This window comes from Temnothorax nylanderi, unplaced genomic scaffold (genome assembly GCF_030848795.1).
Source record: "Temnothorax nylanderi isolate EJ_2023f unplaced genomic scaffold, tnyl_v1.0 TNYL_tig0066_pilon, whole genome shotgun sequence".
Classification (NCBI taxonomy): Eukaryota; Metazoa; Arthropoda; class Insecta; order Hymenoptera; family Formicidae; genus Temnothorax; species Temnothorax nylanderi.
This window is the reverse complement of record NW_027249128.1, coordinates 939,185-965,614: the sequence shown is the minus strand read 5'-3', so window position 1 is coordinate 965,614 and position 26,430 is coordinate 939,185. Positions and strand designations below refer to the sequence as shown.

The 26,430-nt window shown below is 36.1% G+C and overlaps 1 protein-coding gene and 1 long non-coding RNA gene across 4 annotated transcripts in view; one reads left to right on the top strand and one right to left on the bottom strand.

The window, feature by feature from the left end:
* The window catches only part of Mp (collagen XV/XVIII-type protein multiplexin), a 480,457-nt gene that overhangs the window by 36,825 nt on the left and 417,202 nt on the right, over positions 1–26,430 (bottom strand). The window contains exon 10 of one of the 3 annotated variants that reach the window (XM_071708353.1): positions 4,317–4,388. The exons of the other annotated variants lie outside the window; for them this stretch is intronic. Within the exon in view, the coding sequence (XP_071564454.1) occupies positions 4,317–4,388 (72 nt within the window). The remainder of the gene's footprint in view (positions 1–4,316; positions 4,389–26,430) is intronic. 3 annotated transcript variants of the gene reach the window in all.
* The window catches only part of LOC139773703 (uncharacterized), a 266,478-nt gene that overhangs the window by 30,783 nt on the left and 209,265 nt on the right, over positions 1–26,430 (top strand). Inside the window, exon 3 of the long non-coding RNA XR_011718406.1 lies at positions 12,903–12,973. This is a non-coding gene — a long non-coding RNA (uncharacterized lncRNA). The remainder of the gene's footprint in view (positions 1–12,902; positions 12,974–26,430) is intronic.

Sequence of the window (26,430 nt, the reverse complement as noted above, 5' to 3'; positions counted from 1 at the left end):
TAACAAAACCATTGGTTCCAACCTAACGCAGAGCGCGGGTTTATCGCCGTAATGGAGAAAATGAGATGTCTGTATCGCGATAAAAATTGACGCGATAGATCTTCCATGTATCATTCATTTTGTGACTTGTGGCTGTTAATCGAGGGTTGAAAAGTATATCGCGCAAGTTGCTCGCGGCAAATGAATTGGAGTGGACGATTCCGGTGAATTATAAACGGACGACTACATGCCGGCAAATGAGGACGCAGGATTGTTCATTCGACGCAATAAATTTCATTCAAGTAGTGCAGGTGTTTGTTCGTGTCACGAGTAAGCCGATTAGACGGAACAGTGAAAAAACGTAAAGTCGAAGAAAGAGCTTCGCGAAAGATATATTGCCACATATCGGTCGAGCGAATAGGAATAGGTTTATCGGTCAACGATTAATCGGTCGATGATGCTATCGTATAATTGAAAATTGAATTAATGCGAAACGTTTATACATTTTTTTCTACATCGAGATCTTTTTTCTCTTTATTATTTTTTTATTACTCTCCGACCGCGTGCCTTTTTCGTCTTTGTCCGTTCTCATTCTTCCTTTCTTTTCGTTCTTGATCGTTTATCGTTTGCCCCGGTTCGCTCTTTGATACTCCGGCTGATTGGAGTGTACGCAGCCAGCGTGGAGCATTAAATTCAATCGAGAACTATTTTTTTCCCGCCGGCATGTCGGCGCAGACAAATTGTACTTCCCACACATGCCGGTCCCGTACAAGGCTGGAATGTTTGATCCGTTATTTAGAACTCTCGTCCGATTCGCGCCCGAATTCACGATAGAGAAATAACAGTATTTTCACAAATATCGTGCCTATTAATAATCATGTGTTTATTTATTATGGTTAGTTAAAATGTGAAATAATTTCAAACTATATATACACGTGTATATGTATGTGGTATACATATAATGGATCGCGTAAATATAATAAAAATGAAGCAGATGCTTTTAGAGCTGAAAGTAGCAGTAAAAGCTTTTTATTTTAAAGCGGTAGTATGAACTTATAAGGATAGGAACTTATAGGATAGAAACTTATCCTACTTTTGTTTCGTATAAATAATTTTTTGCTTTTGCTACAAAATTATTATTTATTATTTTGAAATATTTACTTGTACGTTTTCTCGTCGCTATTTTAATAAAAATGAATAATACACCTATAATAGCATGCAAGAGATTTTCAATATGAATGATATTTGTAAAACGACGGGATTAAGAGACACTGAATGAAGTTGTGTTCATCGCTTTATTTGCGTATTACAAATTTTCCCGATCGCATAGTTGATGAAGCGCATTAATCTATCGAAAAAGCCCAATTAGTTTTCGATACGTTTTAGTCAGATGGGTCAAAGCATGAAATAGCAGAATTTAATGCTTTCGCGATAGTGCTATTAAAAGTTAATTGTTGATCGACCGAGTTTTATTCTAAGCGGGAAAAAATGCCACGACGGGGATATCTGCGATATTACGCCTAGAAATAATGCATTTTTATTGCAGCTTTCATAGACTTCTGAGCAAATGTTCGGCTGCTCGCCAACTTTTTAATTATCGACAATGCGATCGTGAAACTACAGTAATACGCGATAAACGAAATACGAAGTCCTCGTTGCAGCGTGTAACGCTATCATCTGTGTTTTGCATGCGATAAGGGAAAGGACTCGACGGGGAAAGAACAGCGTCGTCTTTAGAAAATGGTATTATTCCTTGAAATCTTAGACTTTGTAATCTAAGCAACGGCAGGCTGCTTTGAATCTTAATGAAATCCGTGATATTCGATCGATTGATTTATATCGCTTGTGCTGGAATGTGCGAATACATAATGCGACACATCCCCATAATATGTCGCCATTAGATTAATTTGTTTTCATGTAAATACAAAATATTCACTTTCTAAATTTCGTGATCTCGCGGAGCGAGATACAGCTAAACTAATGAATGAACGAAATCTACATTGAAATGAATTCTCGGTCGTGGGATTCTGATTCGAGCGATTATCACGGTAACGTTGTAACGAGCGAGAAATTTCAAGAGAATCCGGGAAAAATTTACAACTGTAGAAATCTGTGATTACATGTGGGATCAAATATTGTGAGCGCTTATGGTGCGCGCTATTGAAATCCTTGCATAATTTCTAAAGGGATTATGCAAAACCTCGTGGAAATTTTTCGACGGGATAACTTGGCAATTTTAATGTAATTTGTAGAAAAAAGTACTTATATATGTATGGTGCGCTGAAAAAGAAACGAGCTACATATATAAACTTTTGCATTGTGTTAAGAATACTTAAGTGAGAAAAAAGTTCTTATAAAATTGTCAAGACTTTCTTTTTAAGCGATTGAAATTAAACAGCCTTCCGCGAAGTAACTTTCATTAGTGCCGACAGAAATAATAAATCCTAATTCTTCATTTAATTCCAAATAGATTTTACACGAACGGAATTTCACGTGACGCTTAATTACCAGGCTGAATGTTAAAATTAAAAAAAAATATAAGACAATAGCATCGAATCAAATTTGCGCTTAGAAAAAAATCAACTTTGGATTGTTTAAAAGATAAATAATCATATATGTATAGTTCTTCAATGCTTTTTTAATTGGCGGATATTAATAAATTGCATTGCATTATTCAGATGGAGAATCAACATATTGTTATTCTCGATAATTTCTTGTGTAAAAGTATTATTTACAAAAATCACATTCTCTCGCATAATGTTACATTTATCGTAACGAGCTGTGATGTGATCTTGTAATACCACTAATGGCCACGATGTATATCTAGATCGTAAAATGGGCGTAAAAAGTGTGACACTAATTAGCCGTATAGCTTTTTGCGTGATCGATTAAATTAGTTCTGTCCGATAAAAGTTATCAAGGAAATTGTAAGAGATACCGTAGATAATTAATGTAAACAGGCTTTGCTGAGCACTTTAGTAAATGTGTTTGCGAGAAAAACTATCTGTGATTTTATGATACTTCGCGATATAATTAGCAGATGTTTTTACATAATTTAGTATTTTAATAAATAGTGTATACAGAGAATAAGCTCAAAATTAATAATGATAGATTTTTAACAAATTTAAAATCAATTTTAGCTTTGGAAAAATCTATAGTCATAATGTTCTTGAAAAGTTCTTTGTTCTCATATTTATTGCCTACAATTCGGAAAATATTATAAAGTGTAATTAATTTTAAAACGATCCATCTGGCACAAAAATTTATTTTTGAATCTGTTATATACGGAAATTATGTAATGGTAAAATAAATGTAGAAAATTAAATTTAATAACAAACATCTAATCTAAAATTAAAAAAGCAAAAGATAATATTTGTAGTAAAAAATTATATCTAAATATATAAAATTCAATTATATAAATTTTTACAAATCTTTTCGCGAACTATTTCGCTCAGCAGATGAAAAGATATGCATGACTGCATATTTAAAATATTTTTCTAAGAACATCTTCGCGTTCTAAGTGGTTCAAATGTTATGATCGAGAATTGATTTAATCATCATGCCATACAAAAGAGCGTTCCGACTCTTGTCCGAGACAATTAACAAGGCTGATGGGCGTCTAAAAATTCTGACGGCCCGCCTCACGGTCGTAGATCGATCCCGACATTATTCCTCGAGAATGGTCGTTGGCCGTGCCGCTTCATAAATCGCTCGATTTATCGTTGCTGACTCACCGCGGTCCGTTCGCGGCACATTGCTGCCCGCAAGGGGTATCCACCGACCCCACCGGGCGGCACAGGTGAGCTATGGAGAAACCAGACCTCGAAAATTGTCGAGGATATCCTGTACGATAATCACCGACGCAAGCATCCATAATCGGAGCGACAAAGTAGTATTACGCATCCTTGCCGATTACGATATTAAATATCGTAGACTACCTTCATTTGCTAATAGACAGTTTCTGTCTGCGAAGATATATTGATAAACTTATATTTTGCAATGTGCAACATTATTTTATATCCTATTTAGAAAAAACTTAGTATAGTTTACGAGTATAAAATATTATTAACATTTTATATTTAATAGAATTTTGTAAATTTGTTATAGAAATCTTAAAAATATAAACTATAAACAAATTATAATGAAATAAAAATAAGAGATAAATGTTATGTAAATTCCACAAGAGTCACAATATTATTATTGAAATATGATATTTATTGTAATTTGTGAACTGGTATAAGATGTAATAGTTTTATATTTTCAAACGAATATCTTTTTTATATTTCTGATTGGAAATGATACATATAAATTAATAATAAAAAAGAAAGTGTACTTACGTCAAAATCAGCAGTACATTTTACAAGGTCCGGAGGATGGCCGGCGTATAACTTCAAAGATTGCAGCAAACCCTTTAAATAAATAGCCAGGAAATAGTAGACTATCGTACGACATATAAGGTTCATCGTCTTGTTTCACGAGTTTCGTTTCTGCTCCTTCCTCTTTCTTCCTCTCGTAAGGAACACTGTTCGCAAGCTTCCATTAAAACACTTTTATCTCTTTTGTGAGATGTCAGATTTTTAAGAAATAATGAAAAACATGAAATGAAAATATATTATTCGGCCATTGTATTTTATCGTGTATTGAGAGGGCTTTCAGTCAAAAAGAATATCGTCGATTTGTATTAGATGTAAAGCATATATCAGATATAAATTGATGCATTCTTGAGTCGCGACATCTTTTAGATTTTTAACGAAGTCAAGAAATGAAATGATAATTCGATCAAATACCTGACGTACGTGACGATCTGTGACAGGAGCTGATATATCTCCCATTGATCAATGTTAAGAAGAGTAACTTTTTAAATACATGCACGGTAATAAATAATATATTGCTTTCTGAGACTTTGTATATTATCAAGATTACCACAATTTATGATTCCCGTATTTTTCAATACACACTACTGGAGAAAATCGGTGATTTATCTCCGCACAGGCAACGATTCCAGTCTTTTATTTTGGAAAAAGGAACCGGCATACTGGGACGGTGCATCGATCATTCTGAAAGTGTTCACGGGATCGATCGATCTTTCTAAATGGCCCGCAGTAACGCGCTTTACGGTGCATTTTACGGTTTTCGGTCGGTGCAAAAGCTTGTTTCTTTTTTTTTCCCACCGGTCGTGTTAGTCTGCTGCAGTCGTAATACTTTTTTCGTTCACGAAACAACTGCCTCGGATTTGTACAGTTGAAAAGTCGCTCCGGGTTGTATCGGCAATGTTCGTCTATACTTATTGTCTATACTTCGTTGATAGGAAACAGTTTCGTGAAGGGAAATAACAAATACAGCGTAATGAGTCATTATATCATTTTAACTATCAAAGATTTAAATAATATCTCTCGAAATTCTGAGGAAGGAACTGTGAAATTTTTTTCCATAACATTTCATACATCTGTGGAAGATTAAAATATGCTTCAAAGTTGTTAATATATTATCATACAGTTAATATTCACATGGCTTTAGTCGTAATGCAAACGAGATTATTATAACTTTGTGGGTTTTCGTGCCGCAAATTAAAAACGTTCTGAAAACTCGAACGTGCACGTTATAAATAACTTTTTAAACTCAAAAAACTTTTTTAAACTCAATTGAGCTTTTTATTAGTGTACAATTATTCTATTGAACACACTGTTCCACGGGTAGGCAACACAAATTTATCTTCGAGAAATGAAGAATGATTTTATAACAATAATGTTTTCACAACAATGTGTTTTTGCATAGAGAGTCGCGAAATAATAAAGAGTGTCGAACATTACGCGACAATAATTTCGATCGCGATCGATCTGACTACCTTCCGCTGCGAACGTTCTGCGCGAGATGACTGAGGTTGACTGCGTTACGGCATGTTAGTCATCTTGGAAGTTAAAGCCTGCTATAAAGCGTGGGAGAGAGGGGGATAATGTCTGCTCGTAGGAGTCGTTTTTATTTTCGGCGTGTGTAATATCTAAAATCGCATGTTTTTTCGATACATATATCTTAGAGAATCTTTCTATTTTCTGTAATATGTATCTTGATAAGCGCGCTTGACGTAGGAATGTTAAAGAAATTAATGGATGTTGTTATACACGGAAAACGCTATGAATGATATATATTGAGATTAAATTTTAAAAGAGAGCGCGAGGAAAATATTTAAAGAATTTTATAAATATTAATATTATTAGTACTATTAGTAATATTAGTGTACTGAAATTATATATATATAGTTGACATTATATAAATAGTAACAGCAATAACTGGCGTTCTTTGGTTATTCTATTATCTCACTGTTAATTTTGTGTTGAAAGTAGAAAAGATAAAAATTTATATATATAGTGTATCCATTGATATTAATAAATTCAATTCGTGCTATTTACTACGTTAAAATTTACCTAAATAAAATATAATATTACAAATATTGTTATGTCATCTTAATAATTATTTCGAAAATAAAGTTTACCAGGCATTCATATATTCTAAATCGGTCACAGCAATGATTATGACATTAGAAGCGAAAACTCATACATATTTCAGAACTCATAAATTGTTTGTTGCAGTAATCCTCGAAAATTTTTGCATGGCATTAAAAAAATAGACTTGATAGAACTTTCGCTCTCTCTCTCTCTCTCTCTCTCTCTCTCTCTCTCTCTCTCTCTCTCTCTCTCTCTCTCTCTCTCTCTCTCTTCTCTCTCTCTCTCTCTCTGCATAAATAAATAAAGTCTTTACAATAAATAATTATTAACGATAAATAATCTTACATTTACTGTTTAATTTAGAAACAAAAAAATTAATAGTATCATTTTCATTATTGCCTCATACTAATAGAATTCTAGTAAATGAAATGCCAAAAGAAAGTTATTTCGGTGTTAGGTAAACAATTTCTAATGTCGCAATCAGATATAGCTGTAATAATCTAAATTTTAAATATAATCTTTATGTCTATTTCTATTTCATACAAAATTCTCGTCCCTATATTGAGCTAATGGTAAAAGTAATATATTTGAAGGAAACATTAAAAAAAGTCTATTTTATGATATTATTTATTTTACTAGTAGAGCCTTCACTATATTCTTCTTTGATTTATTAGGTCAACATCAATTATTTTGCTTAGGTAGAAAGAATATGCGGTTCTCAGCTGGAGTTAGACAAATTTAATCCTGCGCGCGCGAAAGGAGTCCGTAGAGCGCGGATTGAGAGCGGAGATAACAAGAATAAGCTTAATTTTCGTCGAGTTATTAGAGCACGAGGAGAGAAAGAGGGGGAATTGAGTTAGCTGAGGGCGTACACCGCGCGAGGATTATTGTACGGCCTGTAAAATCCGGACTGGTTCGCGCGATCAAATATTTAGAAGAATTTTCCGGGCATATTAGACTAAGAAGAGAAGGAGAAAGAGAGAGAGAGAGAGAGAGAAAGCGTATGTGTCCTGAATGTGCTTTATATATAGCAGAGCTCCTTGCCAGCTGCTCACTTCAAAAAGCCCGAGTAGTGAGTCCACGGGAAAGTCTGTGAAACTTTAACAGCGTCTTAAATACTTAACTCTCGCCCGCATCAGTTCTAAACTTAGCGATGGAATTACCGTAACTCCTCCAGTTACAAATAGCCCTCATACTTGAGGTCGTAATATCGTAAGTTATTATGATGAATGCGGACAATAAGCTACAGATTAAATGTTTATATAAGAGTAAAGTCGGTTAAATATTCTTAATTTACTTATTCAAGGCTGTTGCCTTCGAAAGATATAAAGAGGATGTAGCAGAAAATGCTTCTATCCTCGATTTTAACTCATTATCTGCTGAAGCTTCTAAACGAACTTTTCTGTGAATATTGTTTTTGTACAAATTCTGCCTTTTATATTAGGCAACATTAGCGAATAACTTAACGATGGATAATAATATCTTAATTAATGATGACCTTAACTAATCTTAATATTAATTAAGATATTATTAGGTATCTTATAGATCATTTATAGGTCTTGGGTTTGAAAATATTTTTAATTAATGAGTGTTACAATAAACTTCGAACAAAGTACTTATGTGTTGATTGATGTTATACTGGTCAATTTTTTCTATTTTTTTTAAGCAGTCACAAAAGTTATATATATAGAAGATTATTCTGGAATGTAACCTACATTTTGTTTTGTACTCTTAATTTGAAACATGTTACTATTATTTTTTTCCGATATTGACACCGATTTGACTAATTTATTATTTATATAATTTATTATCGTGAAATTTAATTAGTTTTAGTTTAAATAAATCGCACTTGATAGCATGAATTGAGAAAATAAATCACGAATAAATCTGTGGAAAATTTATGTTACTAAAATGTTCAATATTAATAGATAAATTTGTGACCATCACACTCTTTAATTGAAGCAAAAATTTATACTCAGTAGGAGAACGATGGTAACGAATAGGTTAATTTTGGTGCTAAGTAAAATATTCACAGGAGGAGAACGTTTTAATGTTACAATACCTAATTGATCGCAACTGTAAATGTTTGTAATGTTTCCGTGGTTAGTACGAGAAGTGCGTTCACGATGCCCGAATTAACCCAAATTATGATTTACGTACGTGTATTTCGAACTGCATTATGTTAAACAATACTGATTGCTACTTAAGCGTTAAATGACTAAACCAATACATAGAAATGTTTATTCAGGTAATTCAGTCCACCACTCGGAATCAAGATATTTTCAATGCGTGCTACTCATATTACGTTAATAATTCTAGTCTAAAATTATTATTAAATTTGAGAACTTAGAAATTAGAATATTTTAGAACTAATAAATAAATAGAGTTTTACAAATCAGTTTTAAATATTTTAGATATTAATTTATATTATATTAAATTTTTATTTAAAGTATGTATTTAGAGAACTAACTTTTGATAGAATAGAACCAATAGAATTTTCTGTTCTAAGTTTTAATTTTAATTGTTGTACAAATTAGACTTAAAGTATTTTCTTATTATAAAGCCGCATCTATCGAGGATTTGTTCATACAATTTATACAAATTTTGTTAATGGTTCTGTTAATGATAATTCTGTTAATTCTATTAATGATAATCGTGAGACGGAAAGGGGGAAAAGAAAAGCAGCCACCCAGTGCTTATTTCTAGTATTTGTCATGGTTAATTATTCGGCGTGTCTTTAAGACATGACATATACTTGATCCTCTTAAATATATATAATTTTATAGGTATAACTAATGTAGCTTTTAATGCATTTATATTATTCTGACAGCGTCGCGACTTATAAGTTTATACCGTTCCATCTACATTTCTCTCTTTCAAACCTCTGTTCCTGTCGTTTTCAAATCTCAGAATACAACGGGGCATTAGTCCGACGCACGCATTTTTTGCACGATATATGACGTCTGTCCATTAAATCTCGCCAGTCGAATATCTCCTCGTCACTTTCCGATTACCAGATCGAAGCGATTTAATCCGTGAATTTTGTCAGCGCCACCGGATTAATCTCGGATTTCGCATTTAGGATATCAGATGAGGCTGAAAGAGAGGATCGAGTGGACGGCTTTTATGTAAAACGCACAGTGCTTCTATGTCAAATCTAATAAAAGGTATTTAATTCTTTTTGAATAAAAACCATGCGATTTATTGGTTCAAAAAGTGATACAAATGTAGTGATATTTCGGCTGCATAGACATTATTAAAAATAATAACGATGAATATTAGAACGAAGCAAATACAACATATAACTGGGCTCAAAATTAATATAAATTCTGAAAAACTAATGTAAATTACATAGAACGTAAGCTCTACAGACTCTGATGGACGTTTATACGTACATATATCCGCGAGATCATTTTTAATAAATAATAACTTATTTGTATGCTGTATAAAGATAATAATATATCTTTTGTAAAAAAATGCGTGATTAAATACATCTCTTAATACATTTACTTAATTCATTATAGCTAAACTCATGGATAACATGCATGTAAACTGAAGATTCTTGGATATTCAAGCGTTGAATATCCAAGAATCTTCAGTTTACATGTTATCCATGAGTTTAGCTATAATGAATTAAGTAAATGTATTAAGAGAAAGTTGTGGTGAATGCCGACGTATGGCCAGACATGTCGGACAGTTAAACGTCACTACGTGACTAGATAGACGCGGGTATCGTTGCATGTTAATGAACGTGTTCGTCAATGTCTCGATAGAACACGGACAAATGCGTAAGGTTCGATTTGGATTGACTACCGGAAACGGAAACGGCGTGGTGATTGTATCCCGTTAGGAACGCTCGAAATCAGTTCGTCTTAGCGACAGCGTCATTTATATTATTCATTATTCAATCTTCTGTTTGAACTTTATTAATTTCGGAAAGCCAATCTAATGTTTCAATCAAGTCAATCTTCCTTAAATATATATAATGCTATGTTACTCTCTGTTGTATTTTGAATATATATACTCTCCATTCATGAGAATATAGGTATGCTACAGTTCTAAAACATTTACGAATAATATATTTACGTACTGAATTCTGTTACTAATATTGATCGTTAAATTAAGAGCTACCTGAACGTTTTATATATAAACTGCTCTCATATGTTTGAACTTTTTAAACAAGCTAAATCAAATTCTCTTAAAGTGATAAACATACCATTTTAAAGTAGAGTTTTAAATAAACGAGAATAAGTAACGAATTCTTTTCCTTCTATTCTTTAACACGTTTATTTCTTGAATTATTATTAACGAGGTGATATAATAATAAAAGCTGAAACTATCTTTCCAATGAAATTAATAGCGTAACTAAAAATGAAAATTTTAAAAACAAAGTTCCTGGGTGTTATTGAAATTTTATTTTATTAATAAAGATCACTACGCAATTTAATTTTTTTATCTCGTCGATTAATATAGCTATTTTTGTTATTTTATTCGCACAACCACAGCGTAACACTATATATTTTAGCATTACACGATAAATTCTAATCTACGTTAACCAGGCATGTCTGGCACGTTACCGACTTTATTACACTGTAAACATTTGTTCCACATCACGTATTAATTAGACGTAGCGCCCTTGACGTTTTATGTACAGCCGCAAATTACGATGCTAAGGAAGTTTTCCAAATAAGCACATTTTGCACGTGATATATCAAAAGCGCGTTTTCTGTTGAGAATTTTACGATGTCGACCATCTGTGCACTCCTTTTTTACGTAGCGATGAGGCCGGCTTCTTTTCGTCGATATACCTATATATATTTCAGGTGATTTATGTACAATACAAAGATTATTTGCACGGTAAAATGTCTATTAGTGTACATATAAATAGATATCACGAATGTTATAAAATTCGATCGAAACATAATCAAACAGAATTTAACAATTTTGAAAGGCTCTACCATGAAAAGTTTGATTGTAAATGAATTATAATATTTAATAAACATGTTTACGATACTCTGATATACATCGTTGACGGAAATGTTATCATATTCTAGTACTACGAACTTATATTTAACTGTTGTATATTTCATGAAAATTTGTTATGTCGAATTTTATTTTAGAATGAATCAAGTAGTCGAATAACATTTTCCATAGTTGTTAAAATGCCGTCATAGGACATTCTACTTTTAATATTGTTGAATATTGTTGAATATTTTGAATAAGTTTCCAAGAATTTTCATGTCGAACGCAGTGCAATTTCTTTCTTATTTTTCCAAAAGCATTCATTGCTTAGGACGCTTTTTGAGATAACACGTTCAAACGTTTGTTTCGTGCGGACCGAAACTATTATACGCCGCGTTTGGTGCTAATTACAAACGGAGTGAGCGCGCTTACCGTCGATGCTGTTGCGCGCTCGCGGTTCGCATTCGTAGCGTCGAGCGATAACAAGTGCACGAAAATCGTTTCAAAGCGTGAGTACGCAAAGACAATAGTGGCAACGGTCGTCGATCCTATCTTAACCTCATTTTGTAACTGTATAAAGGCGGTCAGAACTTTAGCGACGGCAAAATTGCCAGTGCCGTGCAACGTCGCGGGACCGCGAGTTTCACGACCGATATACAATTGTCCGAATGTGTGCTGGAACTACATGACGCGGTCAGGTACAATATCGGCCTTGCATCACCTTGGTACACATTGCGTTTGACACACCGCTTATTATTGGCCGTGCGCGCATAATAAGCTTCTGGGCAAACTGTCCGCTTTACTTTCCGCCCGAGATGTAAGATCCCGTGTACGGTCCGAGGTCCGAGGGACCACATTGTGGAGCCGGTATTGGTTACACGATTATCGATCTCCGGCGCCGTATTATGAGCATTCGATTATAGGGAAACGCGACGCAGCGCGGAGCAGATTGTAATCGAGTTCGTGACAATTTCCCGCTAATATTTTGCATACTAATCTTTTTGTTTTGTTATCCCGTGTTTCGCGGTGATTGATTTATATTACGCGCGTGAAGATTTACGCTGGGCTTGTTTGAACTATGTTTGCACATGTATATTCCACGTAGCTTTCGCGATATCGTGCGTTATGATTAATTTATGTATGTACAATTAATTACAGGATTAACGTAATTAAATTTTAAAACCAAATTAAGTCAAAATAAGCTGGAACACGAAGCATATGTCGACTTCAAATCCGTAAAAGAAATTGCATTTAAATTCGACGCAATAATACCTGTCCTATGTGTTCATTTGTTAATTCGACGTTCAATATATAAGTATAGTAAGAAAACAATTAAATCTTTTCGAGCGCACTTAATGGATACTCCTGCAAGTGCCATGAAGTTTCTTATTACCTTTCCGATAATAAGTTAATCTGTCTCAGCTTGAAAATAGATAGCACTCGACCGTAATTAGGCAATTAGATGGTAATTAGCGTGGCGCTAATCGTAATTACACCCGCATTCTGTTCTGTTTCCAGACTCCTCCAGTCGTATGAACGGAAGGCACATACGTACTCTCGAAGAGCAGCGGCGCGGCGGCTAATAACAGGTAAACGCTCTTTACAAGTATATACCGGGTGTGCCGTTAAATGCCGAAAGTTGCTTGACGACAGACACAAATTTTGACGTGTAACTTCAGCTCGTTCCCCCGTGATCCGTGATCCGAGTAATCAAACTTCGATACGTTTTACTCGCGTTACATGAACTTTATCATCATATACATCCCAGCTGTTGGAGTTCGAGAAAGTAAATAAACCCTAACACGAAATAATGTTTCTCCTCCATACATGCAGTGACACGTTTCGTAGGATACGCAACCGAAATTCGCCGAGAATATGAAGCAAACGTCGTTGTTATGGAAATAACAAATCTGCTACGTTATTTTACATAAAAAGATCGGGAATTGTTGCTAATCCTAATGCCGCGCGATTCTTACTGTTTATTGGCAACTTTGACGTTGATTCAGATCCCATTACTCATTTCATCAGAATAATGAAAGTAACATCCGCTAGTCTCTCTTACGTAGAGAATCGCAGCAACAAAAACGGCAGTATAAACGGGAATGATTAATCTCTATTACACGCTGCTGTGACTTTCTCAAGGCAGCGTCTTCACCATTCGTCGATAAGAGATAACAATGAGAAGCCTGAGAAACAATTGTCTTCCTATTGGGGAGAGGAGGGGAAAAAAGGGGTAACGAGGATCCGAAGCGAGCTCCGGTAGCAACGGTTCTAATTAACGAGACCGTATAGCGGCGACACAAAAGAGGAGGAAATGAAGAATCGTTCGCTGCCGATTCGTTCCGCGTATCGAGAATTGTAGATAAAGTCACTCCTTCCAGCTGCATTCAGCATCCCCGTTTCTTAACTTTCTTACTTTTATTCTCTTCCTTTTGTCCTCTTTTTAGGCATTAGAAGATTAGATGGGAATAAGCCGATAGTACTTAAAAGAATTGATTTTCATTGATTGATAAAATAGTTTATATTATTGATACCGTTATTAACGATCGCACTACAGAGCGATTTATTTGATCAATCGGGCATTATTTGATCAATTAATGAAAACTTAAGGATGTTCGTAAAAAATTGAATTTTTTAAATTTATTATCTGTTATCGATTTATTATCGAATATTTTAATATTTTTTTGTTTGTACAATATCATTTAAAATGCTTTCACATTTTTAACAATATGTAAGTGCTACTAATATATGTTAATAGGTTAAACTAAAATAACTAATTAAATTTATTGTATACATTTTATGTCTATTTGATATAATCTGTTATTCGATAACCGCATCTCAGAACTTTTTGATCTAATTTTTTGGTCATGTATCTGAGATATTTTAAAACATGTTTGTTGCTTAAGTCTTACAATCCAAACTAAAAGCTATTATAGTTATTGTCGCTTTTTCTTGACTATTAACTCGTTCGCATTTGAGATTACTTTCACGGCATCGCGATGATAACGGATCGAATGACACAGATTGATTGATATTCATAATGAGTCACTGTGAAAGGGAGAGCCCAAGGGACCCGATTTTTTCATCACGCACAATAACGGATGCCGATCAAGCCGGTCACGCGATCGATCGACCTGTCGCGCTTTCACGGCGCGGCGTCGGACGTCGGCCGGCCATTTAACGGCGGAATTATGGCGTCGGGCATTACGGCTCTTATTGCGCCTCGGACACAGTATATAGTACATCAAGTACATGCGCCACCTTTTTTCAACTGCTCGTAGCAAGTGCTTAGAACGTTCCGAGTGCAGGATAAACTATCTCGCTTATTTATGACGGCGTTGAAACATTCAAGTTGAGAGGGAATATACATGAAGAAACGCCCGCAAAAATTGGATAAGAAAGATAGCTCTTAATTGTAGCAACATGTCCGTCGTAGTATAAAGTTCGTAATTAATTTCGTTACAAGGTATTGCTTTAATAGAATCATTTTTACATAAAAAGTAGTCATGCGCCAGTTTCATCTAGTTTTGATAGGTTGATTAATTTTTACACATCAAGACATATTTTATTTTTATATAAATTTAATTATTAATTATTCACAATTTATATTAAATATTCTCAGTAAAACGAAGCTTGATTTAGAAAATATTAATTATTGTTATACTGATACTGAGACCACGTGATTATATATTACGATATTAAGAATTACATGTTAGATTCTTCTATTTCAACTATATTACTCTATTTTTCTAAGATGGAAAATTCAGTTATGAATTCGAATGTGTTCAACGAAGTTTACTTTAATGTTCGGTCCCCCAGGCGCTAGGAATCTGATGGGTTCGCAATATTTATCGCAGCCGACAGATACGCGCGCCCAGGGTACGAATAATACAGAACCGCCACGAGGCACCCCGGGTGACAAAGTTATCGTCGTTCTGTAAGTGGCGCGAACTGCACCTTCGTTGCGTTATGAATGCTCGCAATTCTCCGTCCTAGATACTCAGGAGATACTCGGTGATTTGTGCGTTTCCTCCCCGCGTTGCGCTTTTATTCCCTTCGGGAAGTCTCGAATCGCATTCATAACTGCCCGGAAAAATCGCCGGATCTGAAAATTCGTAGATCAATCACATTCGTCCCGCCTTCGAAGTCGCCTGGTTGTCGAATGCGACATCCTAAACGCATTCGTTGAAATTCCGCGTGCATTATTCGCAATTCGCTTGAAAAATTAGAGTAGTATTTGCTGAATTTCATTTTTTTTTTTCTAAAGATGGATGAAACGTAACGCGAATCGCAGCTATTATTTCTATATCACTATCTTTATTTATAATTTATTTATATGATCATAAAATAAGCATAAATTCACTAGTTATAATATAATAGGTATTCCTTACTAACGGTGACATACATGAAGAATATTAATTTATTAAAAATACTTCTTGAAAGATTTATAACATTAAATTCTGATTATGCCAAAGCAGTTGCTGCAAATAACTGACGTAAAGAAGCGTGTGAAGGCTCTTATTAGTCAAAACTTTGAGAGGACTGAAGGCTAGGAGAACCTTGTGTGTTAACCGAGACTTCCCTGGAGTCCGAGTTATGCTCGAGATATTTAAGTTAATGCATTCGGGCTCTTCTTTCAGCTATACAAGCCGTCTCTCTTGCCTTCCCCCGCGCTCCTTTCGCATGGCCTTCCAAGATGGATGTGCCCAAGAGTGCACGGTATAAGATCCGCCCTAGGAAGTCCTGCTTGCTTTATATTAAACCCCGATTTTACGTGAACGTAATCATAAAGATAAAGATGCGTAAACCGTTGTATAAAGGAGCTCTTCCTTCGTCATTCGACTCGCGGCGCCTCTTCCTGTGAGAACCAGAACTGTGCGATCGTTAAATTGATCCTCCTTTCAACGCGAGCGTCGTTTTATGCGACACGTAACTCCCGGTCGACGAGAGGCCGAGTCCCATCGTCGCTATAGCGATTACTATTGTCGTTGGATATATACGCCACTCGTATTACTGTCGCTATGTAATTGTCGACCGAGCGAAACGATACCGTGTGAACGGTGAAATAGTTCCCGATTATATGCGCGCCCTCCGGTCCGGCTATTTTATTCATAATTTTGTTCCTGCGCGGATCTACGTTACAGAATACTCGCCTGCGGTCGGTTGGCACTGACGTGAGTTTCCACGATTCTCTAAGCCCTATGGAATATGACGCTGTTTCTAATTTAATATCTGTAAAGGCCGCTGGAGTCTGATAGTCACGCAAATATTGTACATTTAGCTTAGAAGTTTGCAATGCGTGTGTGCATGTATATACAGGTTCAGACGACATGAAAAATGAAGTAATGTTTGCTATAATATATTGAAAGAAGACTGCAAAATAGTAAAGTAGACTGTGCTTAATTTAAAAAGCATAGTCGAACATGATAATATCATAATAAGAAAGTTATCGTCTCTCTTTTCTAGAATAATCATTCTTTCGTTAATTTTTCGAATAAAGATAAGAAAAATGAAGGTGGAATGGAGGAGAAAGAGGGATCACGGCTATTTCTTTAGGTAATAAAAGTAATCTCTCAAATTATATGAAAAAGTGCTTGATAAGCGGGGATAAGAAAAATCAAGGTCTAGATTATACTGATTTTATTATCATTATCTTTGTAACTTTATTTCGTCGTAGTGATCTGTGATAATTAGTTTCATTCTTATACTTCAAGAAAAGGACATTAATTTATAGTTTACTTAGATATTAAGGATCAGAGTAGACGGTTGTTCGCAAATGGTTGTATTTCCTTTCGATTGAAGTCAATGAGTAGTGAGATAGAAGGTAATCAAGCACGCCATTGAAACAGTTCAGTTGATATCCGGCATTTTGATTTAAAAAACACATGAGTCAAACTGATCGGGATCTTTCATCAGGATGCTTCATAGTTTTAATTAAATATCCGTTTAATTAGTCTTTCTGATTTTTAATCGGTTTACTAATAATAGTCTCTCCCTCTCCCTCCCTCCCTCCCCCCTCTCTCTCTCTCGAACTCAAGCTTGCGCGCATGCAGCTTGCGATCAGGTTCAGATTAGCCGTAGAGTGATTCTAGATAGTATCTTCATTATCTCGAGATTAACTCAATGCGCCAAGCTTATTCCCTATTAAAGCTGTGTGCATTGAATAGTAGAACGTTCCGCAGAGACGCATTAATTAATAAATTAATGTTATAAACGATGAATTTAATATTTGATGGAATTAATTGTTATACAGACATTATTTGAATTTATTTCCGTATGTTATTAATGGTAACAATACATAAATAAATAGAAACGAGATATAATATCTAGTATATTAAGAGAATGTCTTTAATAAGAGATAATCTGTAATCAATCAGTGAAAAATTGGCAATTGTCACAACCTGATGGTCTTGGAATATTCGAAATACGGAATGCGTTATGACGGGCCACTCTGCCATCTGGATGTAATATACATCAACAAAGCTGGTCTCTCCTCCGGTGAGATTGATATGGCAAGTCCATGTTTCCAAATTAGCTGCGTATTTGGCACTAGAGTGACGTTGACTAGCAGGTTCCCGGAATAATCTACGATCTTATATACGTGTCAATCTATTATCTTATGTACGGTAATAATTGTTATGGATCGTCGGAAAGTTTCCGACGATCTCGGACAGGCAAATATATCTTATGATTTAATATTTTCCCGGACCGTGACGCGCTCTATTTCTTAATTCTTCAATGAGTTCGTAAATAAAGACTGCTCTCTGCGTTCAGCTGGCAGGTGAAAACTTCGCGTTTCCAATACTTTGATATTTTTCCATTAACCCAGATTTGGATATAAAGAGTATGAGAACATTATATAACAATTGACGAACATCGTTCATCTCTGCTTCACAAGAGGAGATCGTCAAGTATTTATCTTAAGAAGATTATCTTAAGAGGAGCGGGATTTTTCATTTAGCGCAATAAATAGTTTCAAAAGAAATCTTCGCTTGCAATCTTCCGTTTATTGAGAAAAAATATTGCGAAAAAAAGTTTATATCTTTATACATATCACTTCTGACAGAGATATTTTTTATTTACGTGTTTATCTTCTTCTAAATATGATAATATCGTTTTCTTTTCACAATTATATAAATTTAAAAAATATAATTATTATTATTTTGTATTTTCTGTTATGTGCGAAACACCTGACGATTATGTAACATCGCAAGAACTAAAAAGCTAAAAAGTATAAATTTTATTAGATTTATGTTACACCTTGAAATGTGGAAATATTTAATATATTAATGCAATCGTTATATATAATATTTAGTTAATATTGATATTTAGTATTTGCCATAACGAGAACGCTCACATCTTATATCGTGACACGACAGGCGGGTGTGGAAATAATCCAATAATTTTGATATAATGTCGTTTTGGTTTTGTCTTTTCTATTATTTTCGCATCTGAAAGATAATGATGCGCGCAATATATCAAAATTTGCGCATGCGGTTTGCCACAAATGTCGTTGATGACGTAAATTGCAGCTGCAGTTTCATTGACAGCCCGGAAATTTCGGTGGCGTACTCAGTGCATATACATACACATCCACATAGTACTACACGAAAGTGAAACTCGGTCGTACCGCGGTTTACTCCCGTTCTAATCTTCTAATTGCGTTTCCTGACGTACGTCAGTGGGAGTTCGGCGCGATATACTTTATCAGTTTTGTAATGAATTCCGAGGGGGACAGAAATGTATATCGTATTCGCAAAATGCATTATTATTTCAGTTTTCAATCCCCTAAAGGGGGACGGGCTTAACCGGATTCATCAGCGAAAGCTGATGCGCGTTCATCGGATAATTCCGAAATTGATTTATGGCGAAATAAATTCTCCCAAATTTTTAAGCTCGCAACGAAATTTCGACGAACACGCCGTTCGTTGAGTCGCTTGACAAACGGAATTGTAAACCCAAATATTGATTGGAATATTGTGAGAAATCAAAGGGCGGAAACAATGGGGATACGTGGTTTGAGAATTTAAAACTGCAGTATTGTGCGAAACGATATATTGTTACGCGCGTTTCGACACTTTCGGCGAAATGTTGCATGGATTTTTTATGTTAAAAGTCGGAATTTCTTTTACGAGGTACGGCCCAACGAAATCCTAACTTTCACTTGATATTGCGTGTTTTAACAGACCGTATTTTTACCGTATCGTTGAACGAGAATCTCTGCCAATCAGCGATGCTGTGCTTCTTGTCGTTTTATGATATCCCACGCTAATGTTTGCGCTGTTATCGTCGACGACGTGTTATTTAATTTCCATTCGACAGAGCAGCATTTGAAATTTTTATTCCGCGCTGATAAAAAGCCTTAATTTTAAATGGAAATCTCTGTTAACGAAATTCAAATAATTCTCGAACTGCATCTCATTATAGAAGTTGAATATTATCAAAAATTATCACGATCCGCGGTCTGCTACTAGGAAAATTTGCTCGTGGGAAAATTTGAACATATACGTAATTTAAGCAGTTTTTACTTATACATTGCAGACACACAAAATTAATTTCGCAATCTTGTTTTTGTCAATAATACGAGTTTAAAAGACTTACTACTATGTAATATGTTAAAGATATTAGAGGATCAAAATTATATTTTAAACGCGGGTTGAATTTAATTTAGAAATGTAATAAACTTTTGTACAAATATCACTATAAAATAATATGATGACAGATGTTTTTACATTGCATTTTTTTAGACTGCGGCTTCTTTGATGAGAAATAATATATATTAATTAAAAATTGTCGAGCTAAAAAGAGTTTATTGATATTTTAGGAAGACACAAAGCACATACATTTGACATGAAATAATTATTCATTACGTAATTAAAAAATGTAACACTACATATTTTTATGACAACATTTCTCCTATAAAAATCGATTGGAAGAAGAGTTTTTCGTACAACGCCCTATCATATAATTGTCTCGATACTCTTCACACCGAAGAGAAAAACGTTACCGAATCATTTCATCTGTCACATCCACATTCTTTCTCAAGGACACGTGAAAACGAACGACTGACAGGGGAAAGGAGAAGGTAACTGAGCGATTGCTGTAATTTATGGCGTTGTTACGTCGGCTCAGCCCCAAAAATACGTCCTCGGTACGTAATGAGGTTGTATACGAAGAAGAAGCTCCATGCTAAATCTCCTGTCGCAGCTCGCATTACTTATTCCGTTCGCAACTACGAGAACACTCGAGGCGTCGCCGAGGGAACGCGTGTGTTTTTTCACCGCGCGCGCGATCTCGTGTCTCCTTCGCCGTTCTTTTTACGAACTTCCACCTGCGGTTCCTTCGCCTTCGACAAACCCGGTCCTGTTTGCACGAGCAATTCTCTCGCGTCGGGTCTCTCTTTCTCCGGCGGGAGCCGAATGTCAACCGCGCTGCGTCAACAGTGAGCCCCATCGGAGGATCTCGGCGGAATCGTAAACACATCCGTTCCCTGTTCACATGCGATTTTTCGCCCGTGTCCGCCAGGATTCCGGGTGCTTAATAAGAATTTCTGCTCGTACACGACCGAGCTTCGAATGGGGTTGCGCATTGAGAATTTTGGATTAAGAAAGCGGTAATGCATGGCGCATGTGGCGGTTCTTCTCTTTAATTTATTTAGCCTCTGTAAATAGCCTCTACGTAACACCAACCAACGGCGATGGTCCCTAACGTGTTATCTTTTATCCGTTCTTTACTCGTTCAAGCTTAAGCAAAACGTGGATAATAAATAACCGTAAAAGGAGGAAAATAGTATATTAAAATAAAGAAATAGACTAGAAGGAAATTATTTATTATATATATATATATTATTTATATCAGTATAGCTTTATATATTTAGCAGCATTTGAATTAGTCAGTTGCATACATAAAATGTTATGAAGAACAGAATTTATGCTCTAATTGGAAAATAGCGAAAGAGAACGCTGTGCATTTTTATAATTTATTTGTGACTATTGATTGTTTCCCGCCTATAGTTCCTGAAAAATTCAATGGATATTTTCGCTCGCTGCATGACCCCATTATTTGCATTCTAACCGGCTAGAAAAATGGTTAAACTGTTGTTGGAATTATTTTGTAGTGCGTTTGACGATTATATTTCTGCAGTGTTCTTAAAAGAGGGGGTTAAATGAGTGTTAATTTCAACTGTCGTTATTGCGTAGAATGGGAAGTTTCTGTCGTTTCGCGCCAACTCTGTGCATTATACTTCTGCAAATGGTAGTTTCGTACATTGGATATTACAAATACGCTTCTCTCTCTCACTCTGTCTCTCTCTTTCCCTCAGCTTAGAGAAACTGCAATTCGCACGAGGCGAATCTACCGAAGGAACCGCGATTATTTCAGACGAAATTGCGTATCCTGCTACCTGCGGAAAGTCATTCTCCGTGAATTATATATCCAGCTCGCAGCGCAAGCGTAATGAGGGGCAATTTAAAACGTGGAAAGAGCGAACTTATAATCAACGCATCTCGGCTTTTAATTAATAGAACTTCGTCTCTAGGCATCCCCAGACGCCCATATTTGCGCGAAGATGCGTCGGGGAGAGTAAGCGGGTGCGCGAATCTACTCTTCCGGAGAAACTCGTTTAGGTCTACGCGTTTCGGTGTAGGTCCGAAGTTTCCATTACGCTCTACTCGCCGAAAAGCTTCTCTGTCCCGTAACTTCAAAGGGATTTCGAAACTTTTTGTCAAGCGGGTTGGCGTTATTTCTCTGTTAGCTGGTTGGAACCGTTCGTTCCAAAGCGTGCGATGTAAAAGTAATTTAGGGAGCCCGCTCGTTCCGTTGCCCGGCCCGTGTATATTTATGAAGTAGTTCGTAACTGCGCGGGATATATATACGCGGTATATTGGAAATAACTTTGATCTAACTATCTAACAGACTGAGAATCGCGCGGGCGGATAATTTCAACAGCGCTGTCTCTTTGCGCGATTTCTACCACTTCTGTAATCTTGACAAATCCTTTGCCGCTGGGCGAAGACTCACAATACAATCTCTCATCTACGCGAACGCCACTGTTTAACACTCTCTTCGCAAATAGAGGTTGATTTCGAATCTGGGATGGGTCTTTTATAGGGAGGGCTCTCGAAATAAATTTCCGGTTCCTGATAATTTTTATACTTTAATATATGCACATACGTGGTTATTGAGACTTATTTCTGTAACTACGTATGAAACAGTAGAATTATATATTTTTCAAAGATAGAACCGTGATACTATCAGTTTCTAATAATTATTACGTGTTCATAAGTTGTTTATATATCACGCGTTAAAGATTGTTGAACATACTAATTAATTTTTATATTTGCCCAACTTCTCAGCATTCCTTTGTTTCCAACGAGGCACAATCGATATATGATAACTTCGTTACATTTTCTCACGCCGTAAACCTTGCGTTTTCGCCGATCAAAACTTCAGAACTTGCTTCGTATCGAGAACAGCTTGATCGAAGTTTCAAAGAAATTTCTCAAGTGTTTGTCAAGCGTACAACGTTATTTCGAGGTGCTCGTGTGTTATTTCTTAGAAGTAGGATCGTTTCAAGGCGCGGGCTATCGCTGAAGCGATCGCTCGAAACACCTTGCATTACATAACTGTCCCAAAATAACACAAGAATGAAATTGTTTCTTTCCTTTATGCTTTATTTTATTTTATTGTATAACCTTACATTCCGCGCTATAAATGTTTTTGTAAGAAAATCTTTTCTCTTGTGCTTCCGTGACGTTTTAGATTTATTCTGAAAAACACTCATACAAGATACGCATACATTTTATCAGATTTCAATGCTACTCGCGATATTTTTGATCCCACGTCTAAGAATTGTCATTCGCTCGAGCCGGCGAAATACCACTGGGTCGATTCTGTTCTATACCGCCTGCACGAGTTTCAAAGCCAACGTAAGGAGAGGCATCCAACGCATGCTTGGCTGCTCACCCAGTATATGCAGCTGGTGGTGGTAGCTCGAAGCCATGGCACGTAAAATCTTTATTTTTGTTGGAAAACAGGAAGCGCGAAAACGAACACGTCTCGAGACCTAGTGGAGCTCTATCAGATGCGGAGCTATATCAGATACGTTTATCCGTCCACACTTGCAGGTTGTTCGTTATTTGAACTCGGAGATTCCCTAACAGTATAGTCCTTAAAATAAGAGCTTAAAGTTCCTGATAACGCGTCCACATTCACGCGTCCACTTTTTACGGGTAGCTCGGCAAATAGGGCGCTCAAAAAACAATTAAGTTGATCTTAACTTCTGCTCATCAAGATTTACATTGAAAGTCTCAATGTTGAAACTTTCAAGATCGCGAGCAAAGTTAACGTTTGATGAAACTTTAGTTAAATAAAAAGGGGTTCGGCTCTCTCTCTGTTTCTCTCTCGTCCCACTTATCACAAACGGATTCTTAGCCGAGCAAGATATATGTACGAAACGCTTCGTAATTTATCCAATTGTTCGACGTGAAATTTTCTCTTATCGTAGTAGAACGCCAGTTCATTCATCAGTCATTCTCGCTATCCCGACGTCGATGAAAAATGTATTTAACGGACGTTCGTACGTCTATATTCGCGGAACGCTTGGAAACCCCGAGGCGTTGTCGTCGCTGGTAAAAAGTTTATTTCCGGCCGCGACGAACGGAAACTTGGAAATGAAAAGGCTCCGAGACAAAATTTCACGTCACCGCCAGGGACTCACTTATTCATTGCATCACGTCGTTCGCGCGTTCCCGCGACATTCGGGATGCGAAACTGAAGTCTCGTGACATATGGAGCGTACATTGTTGTCGTCTTCCTCGTGTGCTGCCTTGCGAAACGAAGTTCTTTGCAGATTTATCATTGCACGAAAAATAAATGAAGATAATATGATCTAAAATACAGAAACTTCTGATTACAAAATTCTATAGTGAATCTAAAATCTACAATCTGTGTGTGTGAAGTAACATGTAAAGCAAGCCCTAAATTCACAGAATGTTGTTGGATCCCTGACAAACTGCTTTGCCTACTGCTGTGCGTGTTCTGTCTGCAACAATGCTTGTTGCAAGCTACCTGGTTGTCTGCTTTCACTGATAGATCTCGTGCTGTTTTGTGCGTGTCTCGTTACATGCAACAAACGTAAGGTTCTAGCACAGGAATCGTTTGTATTTCGCAAGAAATTTTCAGAAATTGCACAAGTCTGTAATACGAAAATAACTTTTATATAACCTTTTATCCTCGCTGACATTTGTTGCCATAAAGAAAATCATTTTACAAAAGCTTTTTACGAAATGCGCAGTAATAAAGAAATTTGTATCTCTTATATTTAGCTATATAGCGTGTAGCTACAACATTGAAGAGACTTTTAATAGTTTTGTTCTTTCTTCATGTATCTTAACTTTATCCGTTATTTGATAAATGGAGTGGGATAGTTTTATACTCGTGTGCAATCAAAAAGTTAAGTTCTAAGAATGTTGATATTTTGATTAAATTTGATTATTTTATATCTTTGGCGCGTTCCGCGTCGACTCCCTTTTCCGGGAAATACTCAAGAAAGAGTAAGACTTTAGCCTAGTTACAACGTTATTTCACGGTGGCCGCTTCCGTTGTTTGTAGCCGGTGTAGTCAATAAGTTTACCTGCTAAGGAGGACGTTTAACTCCCCTCGAAGTCGCGACCGCGTTAAAAGAGTTAGTGCGCTGGTGCCGATCTTCGTCGGTCTTACTTTGTACGTGAAGTTAGAACCGAGGGAGAACCGCGCCACGTGCATAAAAAGCCCTATTTTACTCCGTCCGTCGCTGGCGCACAGCTAACACAGAAATGAACGCGTTTTACAATGCAACTTGTTTATGAGCTGTTTTACAAGCGGTTATGCTCGTTTTTTTTCCATAACGACATCCGTTTGCACACCGGTATAACTCAAAATCACTTCTTTGAAAACTATGAGGTGACAGCTTGGTTACAGCTGTAAGAGTGAGAATACAATGTGTGATGTAAACTCTTTTATGTAACCTTTCCAACAAGATACGTTGGCATGAATAAATTTAAATAAATATATCTAGTTATGTTGCAAAGAGTACCATATACACGACACATAATAATTTTTCACAAGAATTAAAGTTATATCTTACACAATTAATTTTTAGAATGTGATATCGTATTATATTACATTTTTTGCTCTTATTTTTAATTTTTTTACATGATCTGTAACTTTTTGAATATGATTCAAATTCAATCAGTCTGATTTTTAGTTATTTCTTCTTGCGTTGTTTTTAGTACTTTAGATTTTCGCAAAATTATATTTCGCGTTTTAAGTTTTCAGTTCTTTGCAGTATCTAAAAAATCGTGATGTTACATTTTTAGGAATAATGCTTTAAAAAATAATAGAGGTAATAGTAATTTATTAATGCATAGACTAAAAAGAAGATTTAATGCTATAGTTTTGCACGTTTTCTCCATACACGTGTTTTAACTTTTGACATTACGCGATCAACAATTATGTACGTTTTTTTTGCTACTAATATCATAATCCAATATAGCTGTAACGGCGAATCAGTAAAAATTTAATTGATTTTTCTTCTCGGCTATTCAAATATTCATTAAGCTAACGTTACGTTTTCCAGACTCTGCTCTCCGAGGAATGCGAGCGAGCTCGATATAACGAAATTTCGCGAGCCCTCTGCGTGTACATGTACCCGCGATCTGTATTCCTCTGTGTCCGCGTGGCCCCGCGTGTATCCTGCCAGGGGTCGAGTGCTCGAAATACGGATATCCGGCCGCGCATCGAGCCAAACTAAACTCGAACGGCATTAGAGTCGGTGGCAGCGTTAAACGGTACGGCTGGCACCTTCGCGTGACCGCAGCCACGCTGAACTGAGCCGAGCTGAGCGAAGCTGAGCCGGGCCGAGCCAAGCCGAGCCGAGCCGCGCGATTTGATTTATGAATCAGCGGCTCGTCAGTAGCTGGGTATCCCGACAAGTTAGTGACGGGTCAGTTATGGTTCACCGTGGTGGTGGTGGAGCTTATAGACGCGCGCACGCTACACGGTGATG